The sequence below is a fragment of the Ruditapes philippinarum genome, unplaced genomic scaffold (genome assembly GCF_026571515.1).
Source record: "Ruditapes philippinarum isolate M1 unplaced genomic scaffold, ASM2657151v2 ctg931_1_1_1_1, whole genome shotgun sequence".
NCBI lineage: Eukaryota > Metazoa > Mollusca > Bivalvia > Venerida > Veneridae > Ruditapes > Ruditapes philippinarum.
Window position 1 is genome coordinate 124,222 of NW_026859402.1, and position 23,586 is coordinate 147,807.

Genomic DNA, 23,586 nt, shown 5'->3' on the forward strand with positions numbered 1-23,586 from the left:
CTTCACATTAAAAAATATGTTTTAATTTCACTGTCAAAATATTACAAGTATAGATTCATATTGTCTTTTAAAAGCAATTTTAATTTGTCATATAATGACATGAAGATAAAATGGGCGAAAAAAACATTTTTATGCTTTTAAAGAATGTGTTTGCTTTTGAAATAGGAGTAGACAAGTTGTGTCGTTTAATACTTCATATTTATGTTTGATTGACAGCGCAGGCGCGTGCATCTAATTATAGACGGTCGTGTGAAAACTCCGCCCCTAAGTGCTTTATAATGTTATATTGCCATTTGTCCGATTGTTTTAAGTGCTTAAGGTTTAAAGTCGCTTACCGGGTATTTCGGTGCCGCGGGGGTGGGGGAGAGAGAAGTGCACTTTCCAATCGACGCAATAAAACGATTTTAAGATTTAAAGATTTTATCATTTTTTGCTTGTTTTTATGGTCATCAAGGAATCAACCTTTTCTAGAATTGTAATAAAATTGTTCATGCGGAGAGAAAAAATACAAAGAAACACTGGTCTTCCATAGTAAAAACATTCTCTTCTTTTTAAAGGGACTCCGCTGAGGTGTTTTGGAAATATATTTCCGAGATTTGCCTGGACGTGCATTTTTTCAGGTCTTTGTCTTGAAAAATAATAATTGTGCAAAGAGAACCAAAACATGAAAAACATTACAAATCTTTTCAGTCAAATTGAGTAAAATTTTTTGTTGTCCTTTGCAGAGTTTTTTTAAGTGTTTCACTTGATATTTGTAAGATTTTTAAATTTCATGTTTGAAGTCTTTGGACCGCAGGTGAGTATCTTTAATATAAGTGAACAAAATATTTGATCGTTTTGTTTTATACCTTAGAAAAAGTAATCGGTGGCGGTAAGTTCAGTTCAAATATGCATTTTTTATTTTATATGAATTGTAATGCATTTATTGATCATGGTCCTTCACATTAAAAAATACGTTTTAATTTCACTGTCAAAATATTACAAGTAAAGATTCATATTGTTTTTTAAAAGCAATTTTAATTTGTCATATAATGACATGAAGATAAAATGGGCGAAAAAAAACATTTGTATGCTTTTAAAGAATGTGTTTGCTTTTGAAATAGGAGTAGACAAGTTGTGTCGTTTAATACTTCATATTTATGTTTGATTGACAGTGCAGGCGCGTGCATCTAATTATAGACGGTCGTGTGAAAACTCCGCCCCTAAGTGCTTTATAATGTTAACAGGATGTCAGGTGCGTAAGATAAAGTTTTGGGCTCTATTGGATGTACAGTTACGTGCCTAAATGCAAGTTGATGTTTAACGATTTAGAAATCGCGCGGATTTAATCGGCTATTTTCCTATTATACAATAACCTAATTTATATTTAATGCATTTTGAAATGATAAAAACTGCGTTAAAGAATTTAAATTGCCAATCGATAGAGTGAGCTTTCTTTGATTTGATTATACATTCTTGATTTATCAACAAATTGGCTGCATATTACGAAATCTTTAATAAGATGAACATAAAAAACGAAATTAGTGAACGTAACATTCTTTTGCATATAGGAGAAAAATGCTAAATCCATAAAGCTTTAGTGTTTCATTCTTGCAGTTCATTTTACATTAAATATTTTTAAAATCTAAATTAGTGTTTGAAATTATATTTTGTTTAACTTTGTAGATTACTCCATTTTTCAAATTCTTCGTCACATTCAATCGATATTTAGTACAATTTTGAATTAGAAAACTAATTATGTTCAGTATGCTTAGTATGCATTATTATGTGCATAATTATATTGTGATGTTACCAAGGAACCATTTAAAACTGCAATTGACTTTATGAAATTAAATTATTGAAAATATCTTTATTTTTCAGTTAAGGTAGCAAATTACCTGATTTTAAGGTTTTTTATCCTCATTTCATTGATAGATACATGAACATAAACAAAAACCTTAGTCTTGGTTTGGTAATAATGTAAGATGTGTAAGTAAACTAATTTTTTTTAATGGAGTAAGAAAATGAAATGTAAAAAAGAAACATTTTTGAGTACAATGGATGTTTTTCATTTCAGTTCAATTCAATTTTTTGCATGTACAGATACGGAATATTTTTTTAATGTTTAACAAAAATGGCTACAAACGACGAGTATTAAATTCCAGATGAATGAATAATGTAAGGTAACCGAGTAATTATAATGAAATCATGCAAAAACAAGTTATAATGTGTTCGATAGAAAGGGTCTTAAACAGAGTTTGCATTCAATTTAAATGGAAAAAAGTATATGAGTTTTTTTTTTTAAAAAATAGGGAAAAAAGAAGCATAAATTAATGTACTGCTGTGTATTCTTCTGTGCAAATCAACCATGACTGTCCCATACGGAGTCAAGTCAATAAATAGTTCTAGATAAACAATATATGATTTTTAAAAAAGCCCTTATTATAATGTCCATAATCTTACCTGCGATTTAAAAAAAAACAACACAAAAAACGGTATCGGTGACTTTTCGGAACAGTCTGTAGTGCGTACAGGTATGTTTCGACCGGTATGATACGTACCGTATCAGGATACGTACCGTGTCAGGTTATATCAAGGATAGATCCCCATGAAATACACCCATTTCAAATATAAAAAAATGAAAACGATATATACGTACATGTATGTAGTTAAATAACGTATGTTATCAAATGCATATTGCCTGATATCCCTTTACGATTTTGAAATAATTTGTTTTTATCCCTTTACACTATATGCTGAATTTCTTAAATTGACTCGTCCAGAAATAATTTATCGATCTGTCCATTATCAATTTTAGGGATATCAAGTTGAAAATGTAAGTCAGCCAACAGTATCGCGTCATGTCAGGCCAGATGTGTATGTTGCCCGGATGTAAACTGGTGGCAAAGGCTAATCTCTTCCGGTTGCAGCAGGGTAAGAGTTAAGAATTGTGTACGCTACTTATGACACATCCTGTAGTGCACATAATTTTGAAAAATATTACCATTTACCAAGGACAAATCAACCAAAAATATGAATATATTTAAACTAACTTTACACTGATCGAGGTATAAAAATAATAAAAATAATAGAAAAAAAATATATATCTTATAATGTTAACGTATACTCGAATATATAATCATAAATGGGTATTTTACCAAAAAAAACAAGCCAAAAAAAATCGGAAAATTACGTGACTTTTTGACACAGCCTGTAGCGCACACAGCTGGGTTTTAAGCGGTATGTCTCTCCGCATAACACAGGGGGCGTGAGAAAGGCTTCTCCAAACGCTTGTATGATATAGTCATTATCATTTTTCACTTAAAATCGTTTTTATGATTACCGGTGCATGCAACGTTTAACGTTACCAATAGCAAACATGTAACCGGAGAAAAGAACAACTTTCATGGGAAAATTATCAAAAAAGATTAACGATAAAAAATTGTTATTAATGTGATGAAAGTCACTTTAGCCCTTATATCACTCGAGAAAAGAAGTGTGTTAGTTTTTGTTCAGAAAGACTGATTGAAATCAAACGCAAGTCCATTTGAGTATGTTGAATGTAAATTTTCTGTTTAAAATGTTTAATCCATTTGTTTAAATACGGATATCTTGTCAACATAAATAAAACGTTAATGTACATTCTACTTGGTATGTTGTACAGCGAGTTAAGACGAAGTGAAACCACAGTGTGAAAGAGTTTTGCTTTAAAATGTGACCGTCTTACATGGAACAAAGATCATCTTTAAAGGCTCACTATCCCTCAGAAATGCTACCAATTTTATTTCTCGAAAACTTTTGATTTTGGTGTCTTGTTAAACTTTCGAAAAAAGATAGTCATCGGCTATTTACCTGAACCATATATTTGCTTCTGTTGTTGTTTGGTAATAAGTACAGTTATTGTGTTTTATTATTTTGTATTGAAGTCTAAATACTAATTTGTTTAGATTTTGCTACACTTATGACAAATAATTACACTTTCAGAAAATAACTATTTCTCGATTATAAGCATATTATATTATTTAAAACCATAATTATTTAAAGGTTATATTACTCGTATTTGCACTTTCCAAAGAAAGAAAAAATGTTTCTGATGTATTATGTGCCTTTAAGATACCGTAGTTAACTAACACTACCCATACATTTATTATTTGTGCATACAACTTGTTTTACTTATAGTTTACCGACCCAAATGCAAAATTCAATTCACTTAGCAGCAGGTGCCAAGATAAAAAAAAACTTGTATCCCTCAGTAATTTCCGTCTATTCTTGCTCTTTTGGTACTTTCCGTCTACTTGAGCTTTTCGTAACTTTCGTTTCTTTTCGTTTCGTTTCGTTTGTGACTTGCTGTCGCAAATAAATTTGGTTCCTTGCTTCAAATAGCTTCAAAACGTTACAGTAGCGCCAAAATTTAATGTTACAAAGGCAAAGACAAAACTTTTAAATCGTTCGGAAAATTTTCTTAAACTTAGCACGGTTAAAGAAAATCCTGCTTAAGCCAGGGCAAAGGGGTGTGTACAGTAGCCTGGACTTTCCAGTAGCGTCCATGAACAAATTAGCCGAGCCTGCAACATTTTCGATTTTCCATTTTTTTGGCGTTCTTTAGGATTTTCTTCTTTATTATTTTGTCTGTAAGTTCAAACAAAAATTCCTCTGTACCCAACTTGCTCCAGTACTTTTTTCGCCATTTTAATGATAGCTAATCTTGTGCTTATCTGACACTTTTTCGATTGAAACCCATATATACATGAATATATTATTTTCATCTGCGAGAAAACATCTTATTTTCAAAAAAAAATCAAAAACAGATATTTAAGATTATGTCTTTGCCATTTGCAATTCTGGCTGAATCTAACGAAATAGAAGGGGCATTGACTTTAAGATATTTAAAAACATATAAAAAAAAACTAAACCGTACTGCTACACGAACTTTGCTATAGAACTCCTTTATCATAGTTTGAAAACTAAATTCATGTATTTACGTAATGTGCATTGCGAGGAACCGCGGAAAGGTAAAAGTAGCTTAGCTCACATTCCATGTAATCAAACACATACACATTTGTTACTCAGAAATAATGCTGTATATGATGATGTGCTAACTACAACACTTATGTTCTGTTCTGTAAAAGTAGTTGCTGTAAAACAAAACATAGTTATGTGCAAAATTTGCGGTCAATTTTCCAAATTTTCCAAACGTTAATAAAGTGCATAATTATGTGCGGCAAAAAGGTTTTCTACAATTTTTCAATTGTCAAACTAACTTTATTCGCTCATTTTATTTATTAAGTATCATTGTTGAAAAAAATACAAATATACAAGATAAACGCAAAAAAAAAATAAGCATCGTTGTCTATATCGTAAAAAGATATTTAGCACTTGTATGGTTGATAATGTTTTCATGAAAACGAAACGAGCGGAAGGAACGAAAAGTTAGAAACGGAAAAGAAAGTGATATATTTCGAATGCGATATTGCATTAATAATATAATTTTACCAATTTAAACTTCTTAATTGTTCCAGTTGATATTAAATAACACGTTTAAAGCCAACAACTATATTTTTGGATAGATAAAAAATAGAGTTTTAACTCATTTTTCGGTTTTTCTTAAGAAATTGAGAAGAAGAATACGTGAAACAAATCAAATTGAGCATAAGAAAGTAACAAAAACTCTTTTCTTAAAAGGTATCAGTCCGATTACATGATATTGTTAAATAAATATTTAGTTTCCTACATCTTTAATAAAGATGCTGAACTTACTATATAACACCGGTGGAAGGGATTTTAAATACGAACCGGGTTCATGAACAATGCATGGTGAATTTTATTTTTTATTTCATTATTGTGCGCCTGAATTATCGCAACCAACGCAAAAATAGGACACTCGACGACCTTAACATTTATTAATGCCAATTTGTTCCAATATCAAAATTCATTCATTAAAATGGATAAATCTATAAATCAGTCGCATGTAGTACACAAACTAATTATTTAAATTAAAAAAAAGTACTTCCAAAATACCCGTATAAAAGAAATATAATATATACACATAAACTATGAACTGGGCGACTCGGGTTAATTTCCCGGACGGTGCAGGTCACTTTCGTTGTGATTGATCATGAAATCCTTTCTACGGTCATTTGCACTGTATGTACTGAATTTATTTCCCAGCAATGATACGGTGGCTTGACTGAGCTCTGGTGAATTAAAAGTGACTTTTTGCCAAACTACCAACACCACCACCATCCTTTTCTTGGAATTCTACGAGAAAGATGTCCAATTTCATTCACTATTTCATTTAAGTTTTCACAATAAACTATTTTCCTTAAGCTGAAATTTAACAAAACATTGTTTGATTTTGTTTTGTTGTTTTCTTTTTTTACGACCGTTGTCAGACCAAATATGATTTGTAGAAAGTGCTTAGATTTAAATTGTTACCTATAGTCATGATTATTGAAAATTGAATATAAAAAAAGTCGCTTATAATAAATAAAGCAATTTAAAATGTATATGTTTGTTTCTTTTCTCTCTTTCACTCGGTAGAATTGCAAATAGTTTGATAAAAGATCTAGCAGTTTGAAAACAGTTTATCAAATTTTGCATGCAGAATGATTTCAGCTAAGCCCAAGACCTAAACTAACACAAAGATATCATGTGTCTTATCGAAATTAAAAGACAATAAGTTAATAACTAATTAACATAAGCTGGTATATTGGAATATTAATCAAATACACTTTTATAATATGTATATGACAAAGAATTTTGTTATAAATTTGACGAAGAGTTTTGTAATACGTATGTGATAAAAATTATATCACTTGAAGGAAAAGACCTTATTCCATTTCAAACAGGGTACATACATGTTTATTACATGAAGAAGCATGCAACTATTTACTTTAGGCAAAATTAAAAACGTTCAATAGAATTTGTTTAAACTTGGCATATTTTTAGAATATGATAACAGAAATATTTTAAACGGGAAAAAAATTGGGGTCATCGTTTTCATTTTTGAGTTATCTGCCCTTGAATTAGACTCTTTCGTTGAATTCAAGGGCAGATAATTTACAATGAAGAGAAACAATACATTTTTTCTCCTTCTTATTTTAATGAGCTTACCTTTGTCTTTGTCAATATTAAAAATTTCAAGAGCAAAATTAGAGTGGATAGTTTTTTTCCCACTTCTTCTCTAAACCTGTGCATTTTTTCTTAAAAATTGGCCTATTTTTTATGAATTTAAAGTACCTTTATTTTCCTTAAAAAAATAATAACAGAAACGATATAAGGAATTGCATGTAATTATGTATTGTATTCAAAAATAAAAAGAAAAACATTGTTCAGAAGTAAAAACAAGAATTCATTTACGTATGTATAAAATTCCGATTCAGGGGCAGATAACTCAAAAATGAGAACGGTGACCCCATTTTTTTTTGCTTAAAATGTTTCTATTATCATATTCTAATAACATGCCAAGTTTAAAGAAATTCTATGGAACAGTTTTAATTTTGCCTATATGTCTATATGAAAACTCCCGAAATGTAGTAAAAAAATTTAAAAATATTTAGTAAAAAAATAAAGGTAAATCTAGTAGTTAATGTTAAAATCTTAATAGATCAACTTAAAATTCTGTGTTATTTTTATAGTTATGCTTAAAAAAACGATTTTCAAACAGAGTTTCAAACGGAGTCCTTTAGCTGAACGGCTTCTTTCCTTTAGCTGAACAGCTTCTTTCTTTACCAAGCATGCTGCTGAAATAAGTGGTTTAACCTTGATCAAATTCATGTAGAGTAAAGTCTCGTAAATTTGAAAGTGTCATAGAGTTCGGATTTGGCGTTTTACAATAAAGGTGTCATAAAACTGAAGAACGATTTATCACTGACAAGATTTTTTTCATCAGAGGACGAATAATTTCACCCAGTCGCCACGGTAGGTCCTTGGCAACACAATTAATTATTGTGTATGAAAAATATATTACATATTTTTTGTATTGTAATAAATCATACGCAGTGTTTCTTTTGCAATTTTATATAAGCCCGTTTTTGTTTGTTTGTTTGTTTGTTTGTTTCTCTTCTTTCTTTTTCATTATCTTTTTTTTAACTTTTTTGATGCTGGCTTTCTTTTTGGTGCTGTGTTTTTTAATTATTCCTAATGGATTGTCAGGATATTCATAAATTTTCAGTTTTTATAAAATTAATGAATTGTTTTAAAAAGAAAAACTAAATAAAAATCTTACTGAAATGCTACGTATCCTCTCAAAATATAATAATAATAATAATAATAATAATAATAATAATAATAATAATAGTAATAATAATAATAATAAATAATGATGATGATGATGATGGTGGTGGTGGTTGTTGTTGTTGTCGCCGCCGTCGTCGTCGTAATTATAATCATTATTATTCAATAAGTAACAAGAGAAAGCAAATAGGGGGCAACAGAAGGGTTCATATAAGAAGGGTAAATCGAAAAATGATTTTGAATGTTTTAATATTTTGCTTTTAATTTTATTTTTAACCTTTTTTTATATTTCAAATTGATAAAATCACAAGAAACGGACGGATCTTCTAATATTTAACATATAAAAGTATAACTGATATTAATATGTTGTTTTTTTTTCTAACGAGAAAGAAATCTCCCAATATCGATCGAAAATAATTTTCGATGCGAAGGATAGTCTTAAGTTCGGCGCCTAATATCTAGAAATATATTAAAACACCCTCGCTGTTTTATCATAAATATTAATAAACTTTTCTCATAAGTATTAAATATAACGATATATTATAATTTATTGCCTATAGGAACGATGAAAAAGCATTAAATGTTTGTAAAAAATGATACCATTAAGATGTTATTCAATATAAAAGCACGTGTAACGGTTATATGAGCTGTACTGAAACAGTTTCATTCGAAAGCTTATACTCTGATAAAATCACATTAAGAATTGTATTTAATCCGAGCCATTGACTTTTCTGATTTGCGTTCCACCTTCTAATGCCCTTTTTACAACCACCGTTTTTTTCTATCTTTTTTGTTCAGTTGCTGTTTTATCGATATTACAAAGTGGCAGTTTTCTTTCTCTTTGTTTTGTAAATTGTCAATTTCGATAACGTTAGCTTTTCTCTATTTCGCTTTAAACAGTGGGTTAATAGCTTCTTTTTCTCCCTGTTAAGCATAAGATTTAGATAGTTCATTTTTATCAAAAGACGGAGGATGCAGCTTCGGGATTTTAGGATATTACATCAATTAGTTGATATTTACTACTGGTGCTTGAAAAAAATATTAATACACCCTCTGGCCGCCATTTTGAAGGTGATTTCCAATATAGTATATGCCTAAGACCTTAAAAGAAAATCTAAAATAATTCACATTTCTTTCATTTCTTTAACGTCACACTTTTTTTCCCTGAAAAATAAGTTGATGTACCCAGAAGGACACGACGAATAAATCTACAGTTTTATTTGGTAACATTAGAGTTATCAGCTATCTAATACAATTTTTACCATTATATTTTTTCAAATAAAATCATATCAGTTTGACAATATTTTCTCTTTATTTCCGTGGGAAACTATTTGAAAATCACGGATCAAGTTCTATAAATAAGATTAAATCAACTAAAGTTATAGAATGTTATTATATCTCACATCTGTAGCGAGTTTTAATTTAAGCTCGGGTGAACTTTGCTGCGATTTTATGTAGCAAAATATTTTTTTTTAAGTTTGTAAAGTCGATGAAAATTCAATCAACCAACTGTACATGGTATTTATATATGTTTACTCATTACTTTGAGCTGAGATATAAACTTGCATTACATCTCACGAACAGACAACATTAAAAAGGGTGCGATCTTTTAGTTATTGATTTCGTTCAATTGCTCTTTAGTGCTCTTACATTATTTATCAGAATTTTTATACTCACAAAAGCGTGTGTAAAATAATGAGCTTTTATTTGTAAAATGTTGCCTTGTTGAGTGCTCGCCTTCTTTTTTCAGAATTTGTGTACTTATAAAAGTCGATATAAAGTACAGAGCTATTGCCTGTAAAATTTTGCTTTGCAAAGTGCTCTTCCCCTTCTTTTTCAGAATTTTAATACTAAAAAAGCGTGTATAAAGTACTGAGTTCTTACTTGTAAAATGTTGCTTTGCACAGTGCTCTCCCCTTCTTTTTCAGAATTTTATAGTAATAAAAGCGTGTATAAAGTACTGAGTTCTTACTTGTAAAATGTTGCCTTGTTGAGTGCTCTCCTACTATTTTTTCAGTATTATACTAATATAATTTTATACTAATAAAAGCGTGTATAAAGTACTGAGTTCTTACTTGTAAAATGTTGCCATGTCTACTCTGCCCCTTCTTTTTCAGAATTTTAATACTAAAAAAATTGTATAAAGTACTGAGTTCTTACTTGTTAAATGTTGCCTTGTTGAGTGCTCTCCCATTCTTTCAGAATTTTTATACTTAGTCTAATAAAAAGCGTGTATAAAGTATTGAGTTCTTACTTGTAAAATGTTGCCTTGTTGAGTGCTTTTTCATTCTTTTTCAGAATTTTAATACTAAAAAAGCGTGTATAAAGTATTGAGTTCTTACTTGTAAAATGTTGCCTTGTTGAGTGCTTCATACTTCTTTTTCGGAATTTTAATACTAAAAAGCGTGTATAAAGTATTGAGTTCTTACTTGTAAAATGTTGCCTTGTTGAGTGCTCTCATACTTCTTTTTCAAAATTTTAATACTAAAAAAGCGTGTATAAAGTATTGAGTTCTAACTTGTAAAATGTTGCCTTGTTGAGTGCTCTCCCATTATTTTTCAGAATTTTTATACTAACAAAAGCGGACATTAGGTACAAAGCTCTAACTTGTAAATTGTTGCCTTGTTGAGTGCTCATTCTTTTTCAGAATTTTTATACTAACAAAAGCGTGTATAAAGTACTTAGTTTTAACTTGTAAAATGTTGCTTTGTTGAGTACATTCTTTTTTTAGAATTTTATACTAACAGAAACGGGTATTAAGTACTTGGCTTTGCTGCCTTGTTAGTACTAGGACACTCGAAAGTGATTGAGATAATCTTCAAGCTTTCATCGCAGATTTTGGGCAGAACTAAACAAGTAAAACCGCTAGCTTTGGGAACTTATAAACAAACATTCGACAGAGTATTTAACTAAAGTTAATCATAAAGTTAATCATAAAATAATTTTATAAAAGGTGGGGGAGGGGGACTTATTCGACTCCAATCTCTCACGCAGTGATCTCCCCTTACAGGAGTAGATATCTGCCATCACAACATTTTTGTCAAGATTTGATTTTTATTTTCAATTTTCATGTCTTTATTTTAAAAGGTTTTGCTAATGTTTTAAGACCGTAAGATGTTAGATGTGAACTAAAATAAAAAAAATAACTTCGGAAACAAAAATATTCTTAAAATTTATTTTTAATATCTTACCTTTTATTTCCAAAACAATGACCGTTTTCGAAAGTGGAATCATTCAAGTAATTAATAATTTCGATTCTACAATCGATTCTAACAAAAATGAATTTTTTCAATCATATCGACAGACTGATGATGATGATGATGTTGATGATGATTTTAGTGTTATTTTAGCTCGGCGCCGGAAATTCCGTATGTCCGTCCATGCCGGTCCACATTAGAAGTCACATGGGGATGTCTTTTTCATGCCAACCTTCCTTAACCTGTTCTTCGTTCGTTGGAGGAACGACAATACTGGCAAGTCACCATGTTCTGTGACGGCAACAAACAAGTAGCAAACATAAAACGGCTTTTGTTAGCACCATCATCCCGAGTTAGACACGACAGGTCAACCAATCACCTCTTGTGCTTGAGATGACTTGACCTTGACCTGCCGTGTGACTTCTCCGCGACGTGCACGCCTCGGGAGGGATTTGGAGAAGATCGACAGACTTGACACCAGAGCTCAAGTTGTAATGTCCCTGCTTATTACAGATAAAACAATTATTCAACATTTTTTTTGGAGTATCCACCATCTTGACACAATCATGTGCTAAGATATGATATGAAAAACAAGATCAACAAGGAAGGGCAGCGTTCAAAGAACACAACCCCCGCACGGTACAGCAACACAGGACCACTGGCAAGGAGTCCAACAGGACCCAAATTAAAACAGGACAGGACAGAAGGCAAAGCACGGACGGGTTGATTAATAGGAAATAATAGAAACCGACAATGAAATTAAAGAGACGATTAATTAACAGGCCAACAAATGCGAAGGCGTGTTTGGGAAGGGGACTGGAAGGCCGGTGATGGGGGTCAAAATTGAAATTAAATAAAAACTAGGCGCAAGGGAAGACACCTACCGTAGACGAAAAAAACAACAAGGGGCACAAAAGTGTCACCTTCATAGTATGAAATAACAGACATACACCTGAGGAATACAGAGGGGCGCCGCATTGGAACAGTCAGCAGCATAAACACTGCTGGAGGTTTAAACCGGTTAAAACGAGACATTGTGAATACAAGAGCGATCAGTAATCACATGTGTCGCCTCATAATGGCCAATTTCATGATGGGACAAATTTTGTGACAGACAGACAGACGGACAGTGCACAACTAGACTTGGTACTGATCATTCCTGTAAAGTTTGGATGAAATTGCACCAGTAGTTTATGAGGAGTAGTCCAGACAAGCTTTTGTGTATCTGGCAACACACAGAAAAAAACACCTTTTTGTCAAAGGGCCATAACTCGGCCAAAAATCATTCAACCGGAAAACCCGTGCAATATGCACAAGGACTTGAGCTATAGATCAATCCTGTAAAGTTTCATTGAAATTGCATTAGTGGTATAAGAGAAGTAGTCCGGACAAACTTTAAAATTAAAAATTATTAAAGGGCCATAACTCTGACAAAAATCACTGAACCGGAAAATGCTGACAATATGCACAACTAGACTTGGTACTGATCATTCCTGTAAAGTTTGGATGAAATTGCACCAGTAGTTTATGAGCAGTAGTCCGGACAAGTTTTGTGACGGACGGACGGACAGACAGACAGACAGACGGACAGACAGACGACGGAGAAGTGATCCCTATATGTCGCCACTACTCCGTAGAGGCGACACAAAAATGAATCCCCGCCAAGCGAAATTCTAACAGTTGTTATGGTTACAAAAGGTGGTATAAGTAAAACATAGAAATGATCATGTAGAAACATTTTAAAGTAAACCCAATGACCATAACAAAAGTACTCAACGTCTTAAAGGAAGACACAGCAACAAGAAAATCACCTACAATTACCCGACGAAGCAAGACAGAAGACGAACATTAAGACAATTCAGTCCCAAAGGGCTTTAAGAACTGTCCATCATAGAGTCTCCCACTTGGTTAGATGTAATCAAAACAGGAAAGCGTAGTGTCCAACCTTAAAAAGGTTGAACACTAAGCATGCAGTATATCTTAAAATAGTCGGGTCATAACCGTTTCTTATAAAACGTTTAATGATTTTAGTAAACACAGCAGAAAAATTACCATGACCCCGAGATCTTACGAAGTTTGTAAATCACATCGCCATAAAAATCAGGTTGGCTTATCTCTTGTCGCAGAAGTGTTTTCAAATCACTATCGAATTTTGAAATTAAATCAAAATTAGAATCTACGACTGTAAAATTTTGTAAAATATTTTCGTAATTTATGATAGCAGTAGCCCTGCTGAAGAAGCTTGCTAGTAATGAAAATGTTCCGCTCGTTGACATCCTTTACGTTGCTACAAGCTCTAGCAAATCTCATTAACTGAGAAACATATACCCCGTAAAATGTTGCGTGGGGTACGTCTCTGTCTAAATGTGGATAACATATTTTACAAAAATCAAAGTCATCTCTTTTATCATAGATTTTCGTGTGAATAGAATTGTTATTGGCAGTAATATGAATATCCAAAAATGATGTACTAAAATTTCAAGAGTTCGTTTGATTAAGTTGTAGTTCATGGGAAATAAGAATTACCTAAATCAAAAATATCATCAAGGTATCTGAAAGTATTATTAAATCTACTATAACATCATGTTGTGTATCTCCAGTGCGACTCGACATAAAGTATCTTTCATAGCAGCAAAACAAATCGGGCTGCACAATAAGTACCCATAGGAATTCCTATGATCTGTTTAAATGGGGTATTACCAAATATGACATAAATGGTATCTAAAGAAAGGAGAGCGCTCAACAAACTTCGTCACAGGTCCACATGGCAAGATGTTTTACAAAGACCATCATCACGTGGTGTGTGAAAGGCAATGCTTATTGGCCGTAGCATAACCGGTGCGCGAACCTTGATTCGGCTTATTACAATCAGTGTTATACTTCATTTCGAGCATTTTTTACATTACATTTCCTCCAGTCTTATTACTTGATGAAACCGATAAAACACAATTAATTTTAGTGCCTTTATCCAATGAAAATCCACGTTACAGAACATAAATTTAAAAAAAGAAAACAACTATGTAAGGCCAATTGTGCCTCAGAATTACTTTTATATTTATTTCTTAAAAACTTTATAATTCTGGTGTATCTTCATAGTATCCAAAGTTACTCATCTTTTTCATCTGTTGCTTCTACTGTTTTAGTGAATTAGTATTTTGTACGGAAGAAAAATACTCTTTCATTTACATTTTGCTACTTTTGTGGCACAATCATTATTTCACATTTATCGCTACTTTCCTCAGGTAGCAACCATCAGCATTCTCTTAAACCATTATTTAAACATTATAAAAATTATATTTGCCCTTTCTAAGGAAGTAAATATTTATTTGTTTCTGAGGCATAACGTGCCTTTAAGAAAGCTCTGAGCATGCAGAAAATCTCTAACTGATATACGCTATTCATAATAGCTCAGTTCGTTTCATACCACGGCCATAAATTGCATATACAAATGTTCAAAACAAATATATGTTTTCCTGTAGATTAATTATATGTCCATTTAGGAAAACACTAATTTGTCTCTTCATGAAAAGTTGACAACTGTTGAAATATTCTGACATTTTCCATTTAAATAATTCAAATTGCAAACAAAAAATATCACCCACTTCATTGTTTCTAAGCTATCACAATTTAAAGTTAAAGGAATTGCAAAAATGCATAGGCCATATATTTTATCCTAATTTTGCTTTAAAGGGACTTCTTTCTTCCTATCAGTACGTGCACGACGTTGACGAAGGCTCGGGACATCGGGCAGAAGATTCGAAGAACTGAGAATGGCGTAAAAGAAAAGCGAAACTTGCATCGTGCAGAACAGTTGCCAATGTTCTGATTAAAGCCGAGAGGGTGGTTCTACAGAGGAAGGTGTGCTATGGTACGTGAGTCCCTGGCACAAAGTGACGGCGATGGGTGTAAAGTCTTTTGTTCAATAGCCATCCTTATATTACAAGTCCGACGCGTGCGTTTACCACTATGTGTGCGTGCGTGCGTGCGTGCGCGCGCGCGCGTGCGTGTGTGTGTGTGTTCTAAGTTTAAGGGTACATCCGACCTTTAAGGAACAGAGGGTGCGGAAACCGTTAAACGCGTTCACCACTCGGCCATGCCGCCACTTAAATTAGTTTCTTTCCCAAGCAACGGATGCAGCGTTTATTTGCCACCTCAATTAATGGGTTTAGTAAATGCAATCAGGCCCTCGTCCCTAGCACCAGGTTGAGTTGAGAAATATTCAAGTATTTACGCTTAGAAGCTAATTTTTTTATATTTGCTGTTTCAGTTGTTAAGCTTTCGAACAGAAGATGAAGGTCAATAGGTAAATACTGATAAAATAACTTATCTGTTAAGCGAAATGTGATGCAATCAACTGACAAAACTGACAAAAAAATGGCCCGCCTTCAAAGAGATTGTTATTATGTATGATGCAATAATTTGTTTACGTACGTCGAAAATAAATAGCTATTCTATCAAACATATCTACATTTTATATTTTGTTTCGGTAAATTTGGCAATTAGTTTCTATTGAATGACTTAATCAAAATGTTTAACCATTGTTAACAGGTTGTATTGATGCAATGCAGCCACATCAAATCCTGTTTTACCAAAGTTTAAATGTAAAAAAATTACATTGTTATAGCATCTTTATCTGTTTTGTCTCTTTTGAAAGGTTTACTAAGTACAACCATCAGCTCTCTTTTTTGATTATGTCTGTAAGCTAGACTTTCCCGAGCCTTAAATGATATTACGTTGCTGGTTGGTTTTTGTCGTTGATGTTTTTTTGTGTTGGTTGGTTTTTGTTGTTGATGTTGTTTGTTTGGTTTTTTTTTGTGTTTTTTGTGGGGTTTTTTTGAGAGGGAGTTCAGATTTTAGCACCAATATAATGATCACACGTTGAGTTTTGCTCTTATTGGAGAAAAAGAACACCTCACGTGACCTCAGTGTATTATTTTAGGCACGAGCGAGCACCTAAGTTGCAGAACTAGTAATGAAGCGTACGCCAGCAGAAAATCTTCTTCACATGAAAGAATCGACCAAATTGGCGAAACCATCATGCGATATCCAGTTCCATAGTCAGACGGCGGTAACCACTGGACCAAGCACTGGCTTTGTCCCGATGAAATTGTCGCATGTTTATGAGCGTGAATTCGCACTTTCATGTTACCACGAGCTATAGTCAGCACCTGTTAACCATATGGGCGATGACATAAAATATTATCTGTATAGGAACATAATACTCCTTTATATGATGTCAGTCCGAAATCTTATTTGGAAGACTATTACAATTTTTATTTTGGGATTTGGAAAACAAAAGACCGAACGTAGAAGAACCGAGGAGTTTTCGGGTTGGAAATTTTAGCGTTTGTTAAACATGTATACGTTTAATGTAAGGACATTCCTGATCGAGTTGTTAATGTCGCTGATTATTGACCACTCACCACAATGGGTTCCAATCCCACTAAGGCCTTTGAATTATTTCATATAAGAAAACAATCTAGCTAAGTTACGGAAGGTAAATAGTCGTCACGGAGGAACACCTGAGGTCTCCCTCCACCATTAAAGCTGAAAATGCGTCATATGATCTTTTTAGTGTAAGAGTGTGGCTTACACGTGTAAATCCATTTTTTTCTCTTCTTGTTAGTTTAGCAATAAGATAAAACACTAACTGTTTGTTTGTTTGTTTTTTATTGTTGTTAATTGGCTAATTAGTTAATTTATCAACAAATGTGTTTCATACAATCGCATGAATTCAAGAGGTTTCTAACAGCCGCACGAATTAAGGCAAGAGATGTCGTACTACCACATGAACTAAACAAAGAGGTTTCTAACAGCCGCACGAATTAAGGCAAGAGATGTCGTACTACCACATGAATTAAACAAAGAGGTTTCTAACAGCCGCACGAATTAAGGCAAGAGATACGAATTAAGGCAAGAGATGTCGTACTACCACATGAATTAAACAAAGAGGTTTCTAACAGCCGCACGAATTAAGGCAAGAGATGTCGTACTACCACATGAATTAAACAAAGAGGTTTCTAACAGCCGCGCAAATTAAGGCAAGATGTTTCATACTATCACATGAATTTAACAGGAGGTTTCATACTATACCATTAATTAAATCAAGAGATTTCATATTATTGAATGAGGTTTCGTACTATAAAATAAAGTCAGCAAAGAATGTGTTATTGCGTGAATTTCGCCAAGATTATTCTTTTATCGCATGAATTTAAGCAAAAGGTTTCGAACTATAAAACTTAAGAATGAACTTCACCAACATATCTCGTACTTTCGCATAAATTTAGCCAAACTGTTTCGTTTAACACATGAATTCAGCCTGTTTGCTTTTTGTTGAGTATGTTTGTTGTTGTTGTTGTTGTGGTGTGTGTTTTTTTGCACTGAAGCCAAGAAATTTCTGACTATCACATATTAAATTAAATCAAGTTTATTCGCGAACTGGCGTACTGACTAACCTTAAGTTACATGTGGGGGATCTGCTTTTTTATCTAAATTAAACAATCATAGGCAAATATGTTTTTTTAAATGTATCACGTATATAAAAAGGAAACACCATTAAGTAAACATGATTTATAATTGATCATTTACAACATTTCGCCTCCGAAAAAAATCCTTTAAGCAAAGATAAACATTTATCTTTGCGTAAAACGAAAGAAAAGACAAGTGCGCGTGCATTTTTTCAAATCATAAATCAATTTTATTTCAAATCCAATAACATTTTAAATATTTCAATCGTAAATCATAACAATAAAATAACGATAAAAACAGTTTTTGTTTAACAGTAAATATAGGGAGCACTTTTCATATTGGTGCGTTCCAAGGGCGCCACATGTCTGGGGCATTATCACAGATGTTACCATGGTTACGGTTAAAAGCAGACGACCGGCTGTCATGTTGTACAGAGATTTTATTTATGTCACTGAATGCACCATGTTCAATATGTATCGTTTTCTTACTGAGATTAAAGTGTTCAACTTTGCGATTATCTGGGTGATTATCCGAGTTTCTGAATGCAAACTTCGATTGAATACTTTGAGGATAGTTTTGATTACCTCCCCTTACGTTTTCATGAACTGTCTCGGGATTTCCCGTCACATGATTCAAGGAGACCTCCTTCAATTTGTTACTAGCTTTTAATTTTGGCGCTTTCCTTGTCAAATTTAAATGAAGTTTATTAGATTCTTCAAATCGCTCTGGCGAATTGAGTGTCGTAGCAAACGGTGCTGTGCTAGATCGTTCTGGGGAATTGAGTGTCGTAAACAGTCCTGTAGCATACCGTTCTGGTGAATGTGTGTTCGGTGGTAAACGTGGCGTGTTGTATCGTAGATCGTTCTGGTGAATTGGGTGTTGTAGTAAACAGTCCTGTAGCAGAACGTTCTGGTGAAATGAGTGTTGTAGTAAACAGTCCTGTACCAGAACGTTCTGGTGAAATAAGTGTCGTGGTAGAGGGCACTGTAGCAGATCGTTCGGGTGAATTAAGTGCCGCAGTGAACGAAACTGTGGCAGCTGATTTTGGTCTTTCAGATGCTGCGTGAGTGTGAGTTGATGAACGGTTACATTCCGATACAACAGTAGGGTTAAATGTGTACACTTTGTTCTGAGGGCTTATATTTGAATGTTCCACTACTTTAGTCTGCGGATGTGCACTTTGTATAAAGCTCGGAGCTTGAATAAACGAGATACTTGAGTTAGAGGTAACTGCAAAACTAGTCTGGGGTGATTGTGGAACGGTTTGAATGATGTTCCCTTGACAAAACTGTTGGGGGCTTGCAGTTGGTAAGTTAAATGGTATGACACAAGTTGTGCCTAATGTAGCCGAACAAAAATTGGCTGGAACTAAAATTGTAAGAGGAACTGTTGGAACGTTTCCTTGTTGCTGAACATTGTCTTGCACAGGTTGAATAGGTTTAAAGGACGTTAGCACAGGTGAATGAACCATCGGCGTCGGAGATTTGGATTTTTGTTCATAAGGTTTTGTCAAAATCTCAGAGGAATTGACGTTCATTGTTTGAAAGTTATTATTCGAATCATTAGATAAGTCTGAAATCGATAAACTATCCGTATCCATCATTGACAAGTTTGACATGTGAATGTTTTTCCCCGGGCTCGTGTCTGTGTTATATGCATACGGGGCCTCATGGTTCATATTTGTTTTCTGTGCTGTGCCAGAGTTGAGTTTATTCGCAAGGTGATTGAGTAGTTTAGTTTTTACTTCAGGATCTGCGTCAGAGAATTGGCTAGAGCTAATGAACTTGATTACTTCACTCATACAGGTATGCATCCCACTTCTGTAGTCTTCATCTACCTGACAGCTTGATGACCGGACTGAATCACCTGTAAAAACAAGAAATAAAAATGTCTTAATAACCAAATTTCGTAAAAAAAAATCTAAACTTTTTTTACAAATTTAATTACACAGGTAGGCGGTTTTAGAGAAGTTTCCATAATACGCGCTGTTAAGATTCTGATTTGCATATACAATGTTCATATATGTTCATATCTCTCAATTTGATTAATGCAGGCGGCTACTAGATATAAGTTTTTTATGTATTATCATAAACTAACTGACAGTTTTACGTGTATTTTAACAAGCATCAAATTTTTAAAAAGGGGTTATGGCCATGATATAATTTTACAATGAGGGAGATAGAACAATGCTGAATTCATAACGTGTAATAAAAGGCTTAACATAAAGGTCAATCTGTAAATGTTTATTACTACATTTATTGTTGTAAGAACATGGGGTTATATATATTTCGACAACGGTGTCTAAATAAACACAGAGTAGATTCATTATGTATAAGTGTATTTTTTATATCTCATTTGCATTGTGGAGATTCATTTGCACTAGCAGTATTTCCTCTCGCACATACATTTACGGTTCTAAAATTGACACATTGACATTTAAATCACCGGTTATGAAACCTTACATGCGCTCAACGTTAAATATAATTAAAACTTCATATGAATAAATGCACAACAATTATACTTATTTAGGCAAATCTCATGAATAAGTGCGATTGAAGAACAAAATATCACAAACGTCAATATGGGCATGTTACAATACGGTCTTTGGTGTGGTTTTATCTAAGATTTTGTTTTAAATGTCACCGACCGAATGCTTGATTTGAATCATTTCTTGAACATATTTGAGTCATTTTCTAAATCGATAGGGTTGTTTTCTTACTGTTCAAAATTTTTCAAATATTAAACATAACACATATGGTAATATTAAGACCGCGAATTCCACAATATCAACAATTGCACTTATTGCACTGACTAATTATATCTATACCTGTATTTGTCTGTTGCTTTTGAAGTTGTCTAACACATTTCACAGTCATTTCTAGAATATCTGCTTTTTCCATTTTGTCAAATCGCTCTCCCTGAAAGTATAAAACAACCAATTTAATAGAATAAGTCGCTTTATGTTAAACAAATACATGAATTAATCTTCCCTTTCCCCTAAAAGTTGCTTTTGTTCATATAATATCTAACTGTCTTAATTATGTCCATTAGAGAGTTCTCAGGCAAATTTTCTACGTTTGACTCGCTTCTGGTGCCTGTTTCAGATCACCTGTATAGCTTACGGTTTCCTTTGGAGTGATCCTCAATTAGCCCAAACTGCCAATTCGTTTTGAATCTTGTAAGAGCTATTATTAGATTGTCTGCATCTATATTTAAATCATACACAAGCTTTAAGAGAGGAAATTATGCACTTAGATGATGTATAATATTTCAAATTATTGACAAGCCTTTCAAGTTTCCTTGTAATATTGTGATAAAAATAATATTATGAAATTGCTTCCCGCCCATATTCGAGTGAGTATAGGGAACTTTTGTCCGTCATTCAGGATCTATTTACATTATGGGAGAAGAAGAAGCCCAAACAAAACATTAATATCTGTAGAGCGGAAGTAATTAGGGAAACATTCTGCATGCCGTATTTTTATAAGTAATTATCAACCATAAAGGGGGAAATTGTCGTCTGCATCATCAAACCTAATAAAACTTCACAAAAAGCGGTAAACCATATATGATTTCAGATCACATGAACCGAACAAATAAGTTATTGTTTTCAGTATATGTAAATGAAATAGTGTTGTTTATTTTTTGGAATTCGTGTTTGTTTTAGTATTTCCTTATTTGAGTATCTTAAGTTTCTATTGTATAAGTTAACATACATGTACAAGTATCAACTGTGTTATGAAGCCTCAGTTATGACAATGAGGTAACTGTTATCGCTAGAGTTAAATTACTGTCTGGAAACCCAGCTTTAACATCCAAGTCATTTCGGGGAAACCACATCTTACATATGACCTATTTCAGGATACGTTTTACTGCGTCGTATTTATTACGGGGGAACCTAGTTGTCGAACCTTTTAAGTAAAATGGAGTGTAGAATTATAAAAAAAATCCCATGTAAACCAAATTTTTTCCCCGAGTCACTAGCATGTTCTATGAGTGATAAAAGTTGTTTTGGTGCTTTCCATTATACGTATTAAGTCTTTGACTGTTTCGTCTCGGGAGTTTTAATTGTCTTATTCTTATAATGGAAGTTGTCTTGTTCTTATAATGGAACTTGTCTTATTATTTTAATGAAAGTTTCTGTTCTTAAACGTATACTCGTGTTTTAAGATCTGAAAAGAAATCCAGTAACTGATCTGATATATCTTCACTATCAGCACGTGTATATTCCAACATGATCAAATGATCAACCCATGTTGTGTACCTTATTTGGTAACATTCCAGACAGAATAGCCTTTAGCTCCGTCAGGCTACTGTTGATACGAGCTCTCCTCTTCTTCTCCATCGTTGACTTCGTCATCTGAAATGAAATCAAAACAGTTTCAGTTTGTTTCTTTTAAGGATTCATTTACGATTTAGATTTAGGCATTTCTTTTTCTGACACAGTCTTTTCAAAAAATTTACCGATCGATTTGGTCTTTGTTGAAACTTATGTTTGGCTGTTTGTTAGTTGGTGTTTTTGGAATAAGTAATATCTTTATTAAGCTTTTTGAAAATCTTGACTCTTTCACCATACAGCTATATTCAACTTTGTAAATCAATGTAACCGTTACCTTTCTTGTTTCTGAAAGACCACCTCTAGGTTTTTCTGAAAGCATATTTCCAGTTTTATCAGTTATCCTGTTTTTTAAAATAAAAAAAAACTCTTATAAAAAGATTAAGTCCATTCTATGTTTGGATATACACATTAAACAGTCAATTCCTTCGTGATATAGTTTTAACATCCGAGCTCAGCAAGAAATCAGAGTGATAGATCCCTTTAGTTTGCGCTCCTATTATCGAATAGTCTGGTATGTCCCTACTCACATGTGCGACTCATGCCAAATGCTTATCAGGAATATTACGTACTTTGTCGTGTGCCTTAGCACAAGTCTGAACAAGTTTTTCGTTTTAACTTTTTGTTTAAGTGATGGTGCAATGTAACAAGTATAGACTCGTTTCACAAAATATCCTTTCTTTAATGATACACCTGTTTTATAATTTTACTTATGATAACTTATATTTGCGAGCTACTGAAGCGGTGAGGTATACGACGAGCGTCCGTCGCGCGATTGGTTGAATGGCCGTACAGGTAGATACTTGCGGTTTAACATCAAATGAAATTGACAATTATGGAAATAAATCGCGTGTCGGAACGTGAGTGACAGTCGTGTCGCGTGCCGAGCTTAGCTGCCGAGACGTGGGAAAACTCCGCCCATTGCACAGGTAAAAACTGCGTTTAGAGATCACGAAAGACCGCATTAATCTTACATACCTTGGAAGATGGACCCATAAATGACAGGTGATCATTTATTAAGTGTCTCTACCGCTTGAGCAAAACGTGGGAAAGTGGTTAAAGTTTGTTAAATGTTTTCATATGACAACCAAGCTCGGTGATCGGAATGATTCAATTTAATAACATCAACTGTCAACGTGAGGTCGGAATGCGGAATAAATACTTTCTACAAAAAATGAACATGTATGGATAAAGAGATCTGAGGCATTATCAACTTAAGTTTTACTCTGCGCACTACAGTGTTCTTCGGCTCGTGTATAAACGTTCGGCTCGTGTGTAACGATACAGGGCTATTAAGGGGTCTTAAGAAGGATACCTGATCAGTCGGCGCGGATGCGCAGGCTGGTCTTGATCCATGCTGGTCGCAAACGC

The 23,586-nt window shown here is 33.3% G+C and overlaps 1 protein-coding gene across 1 annotated transcript; it reads right to left on the reverse strand.

Annotated features, from left to right (window-relative positions):
* Nucleotides 1–18,639: 18,639 nt before the first annotated feature.
* Nucleotides 18,640–22,994, reverse strand: LOC132756359 (protein hairy-like). Its single transcript, XM_060747416.1, has 4 exons — nt 22,493–22,994; nt 22,144–22,239; nt 20,707–20,797; nt 18,640–19,745 (listed from the first exon to the last, which is right to left on the reverse strand). Exons 1-4 carry the CDS (start codon nt 22,535–22,537, stop codon nt 18,640–18,642), a joined length of 1,338 nt encoding a protein of 445 aa, XP_060603399.1. The 5' UTR covers nt 22,538–22,994.
* Between the last annotated feature and the right edge of the window lie 592 nt (nt 22,995–23,586).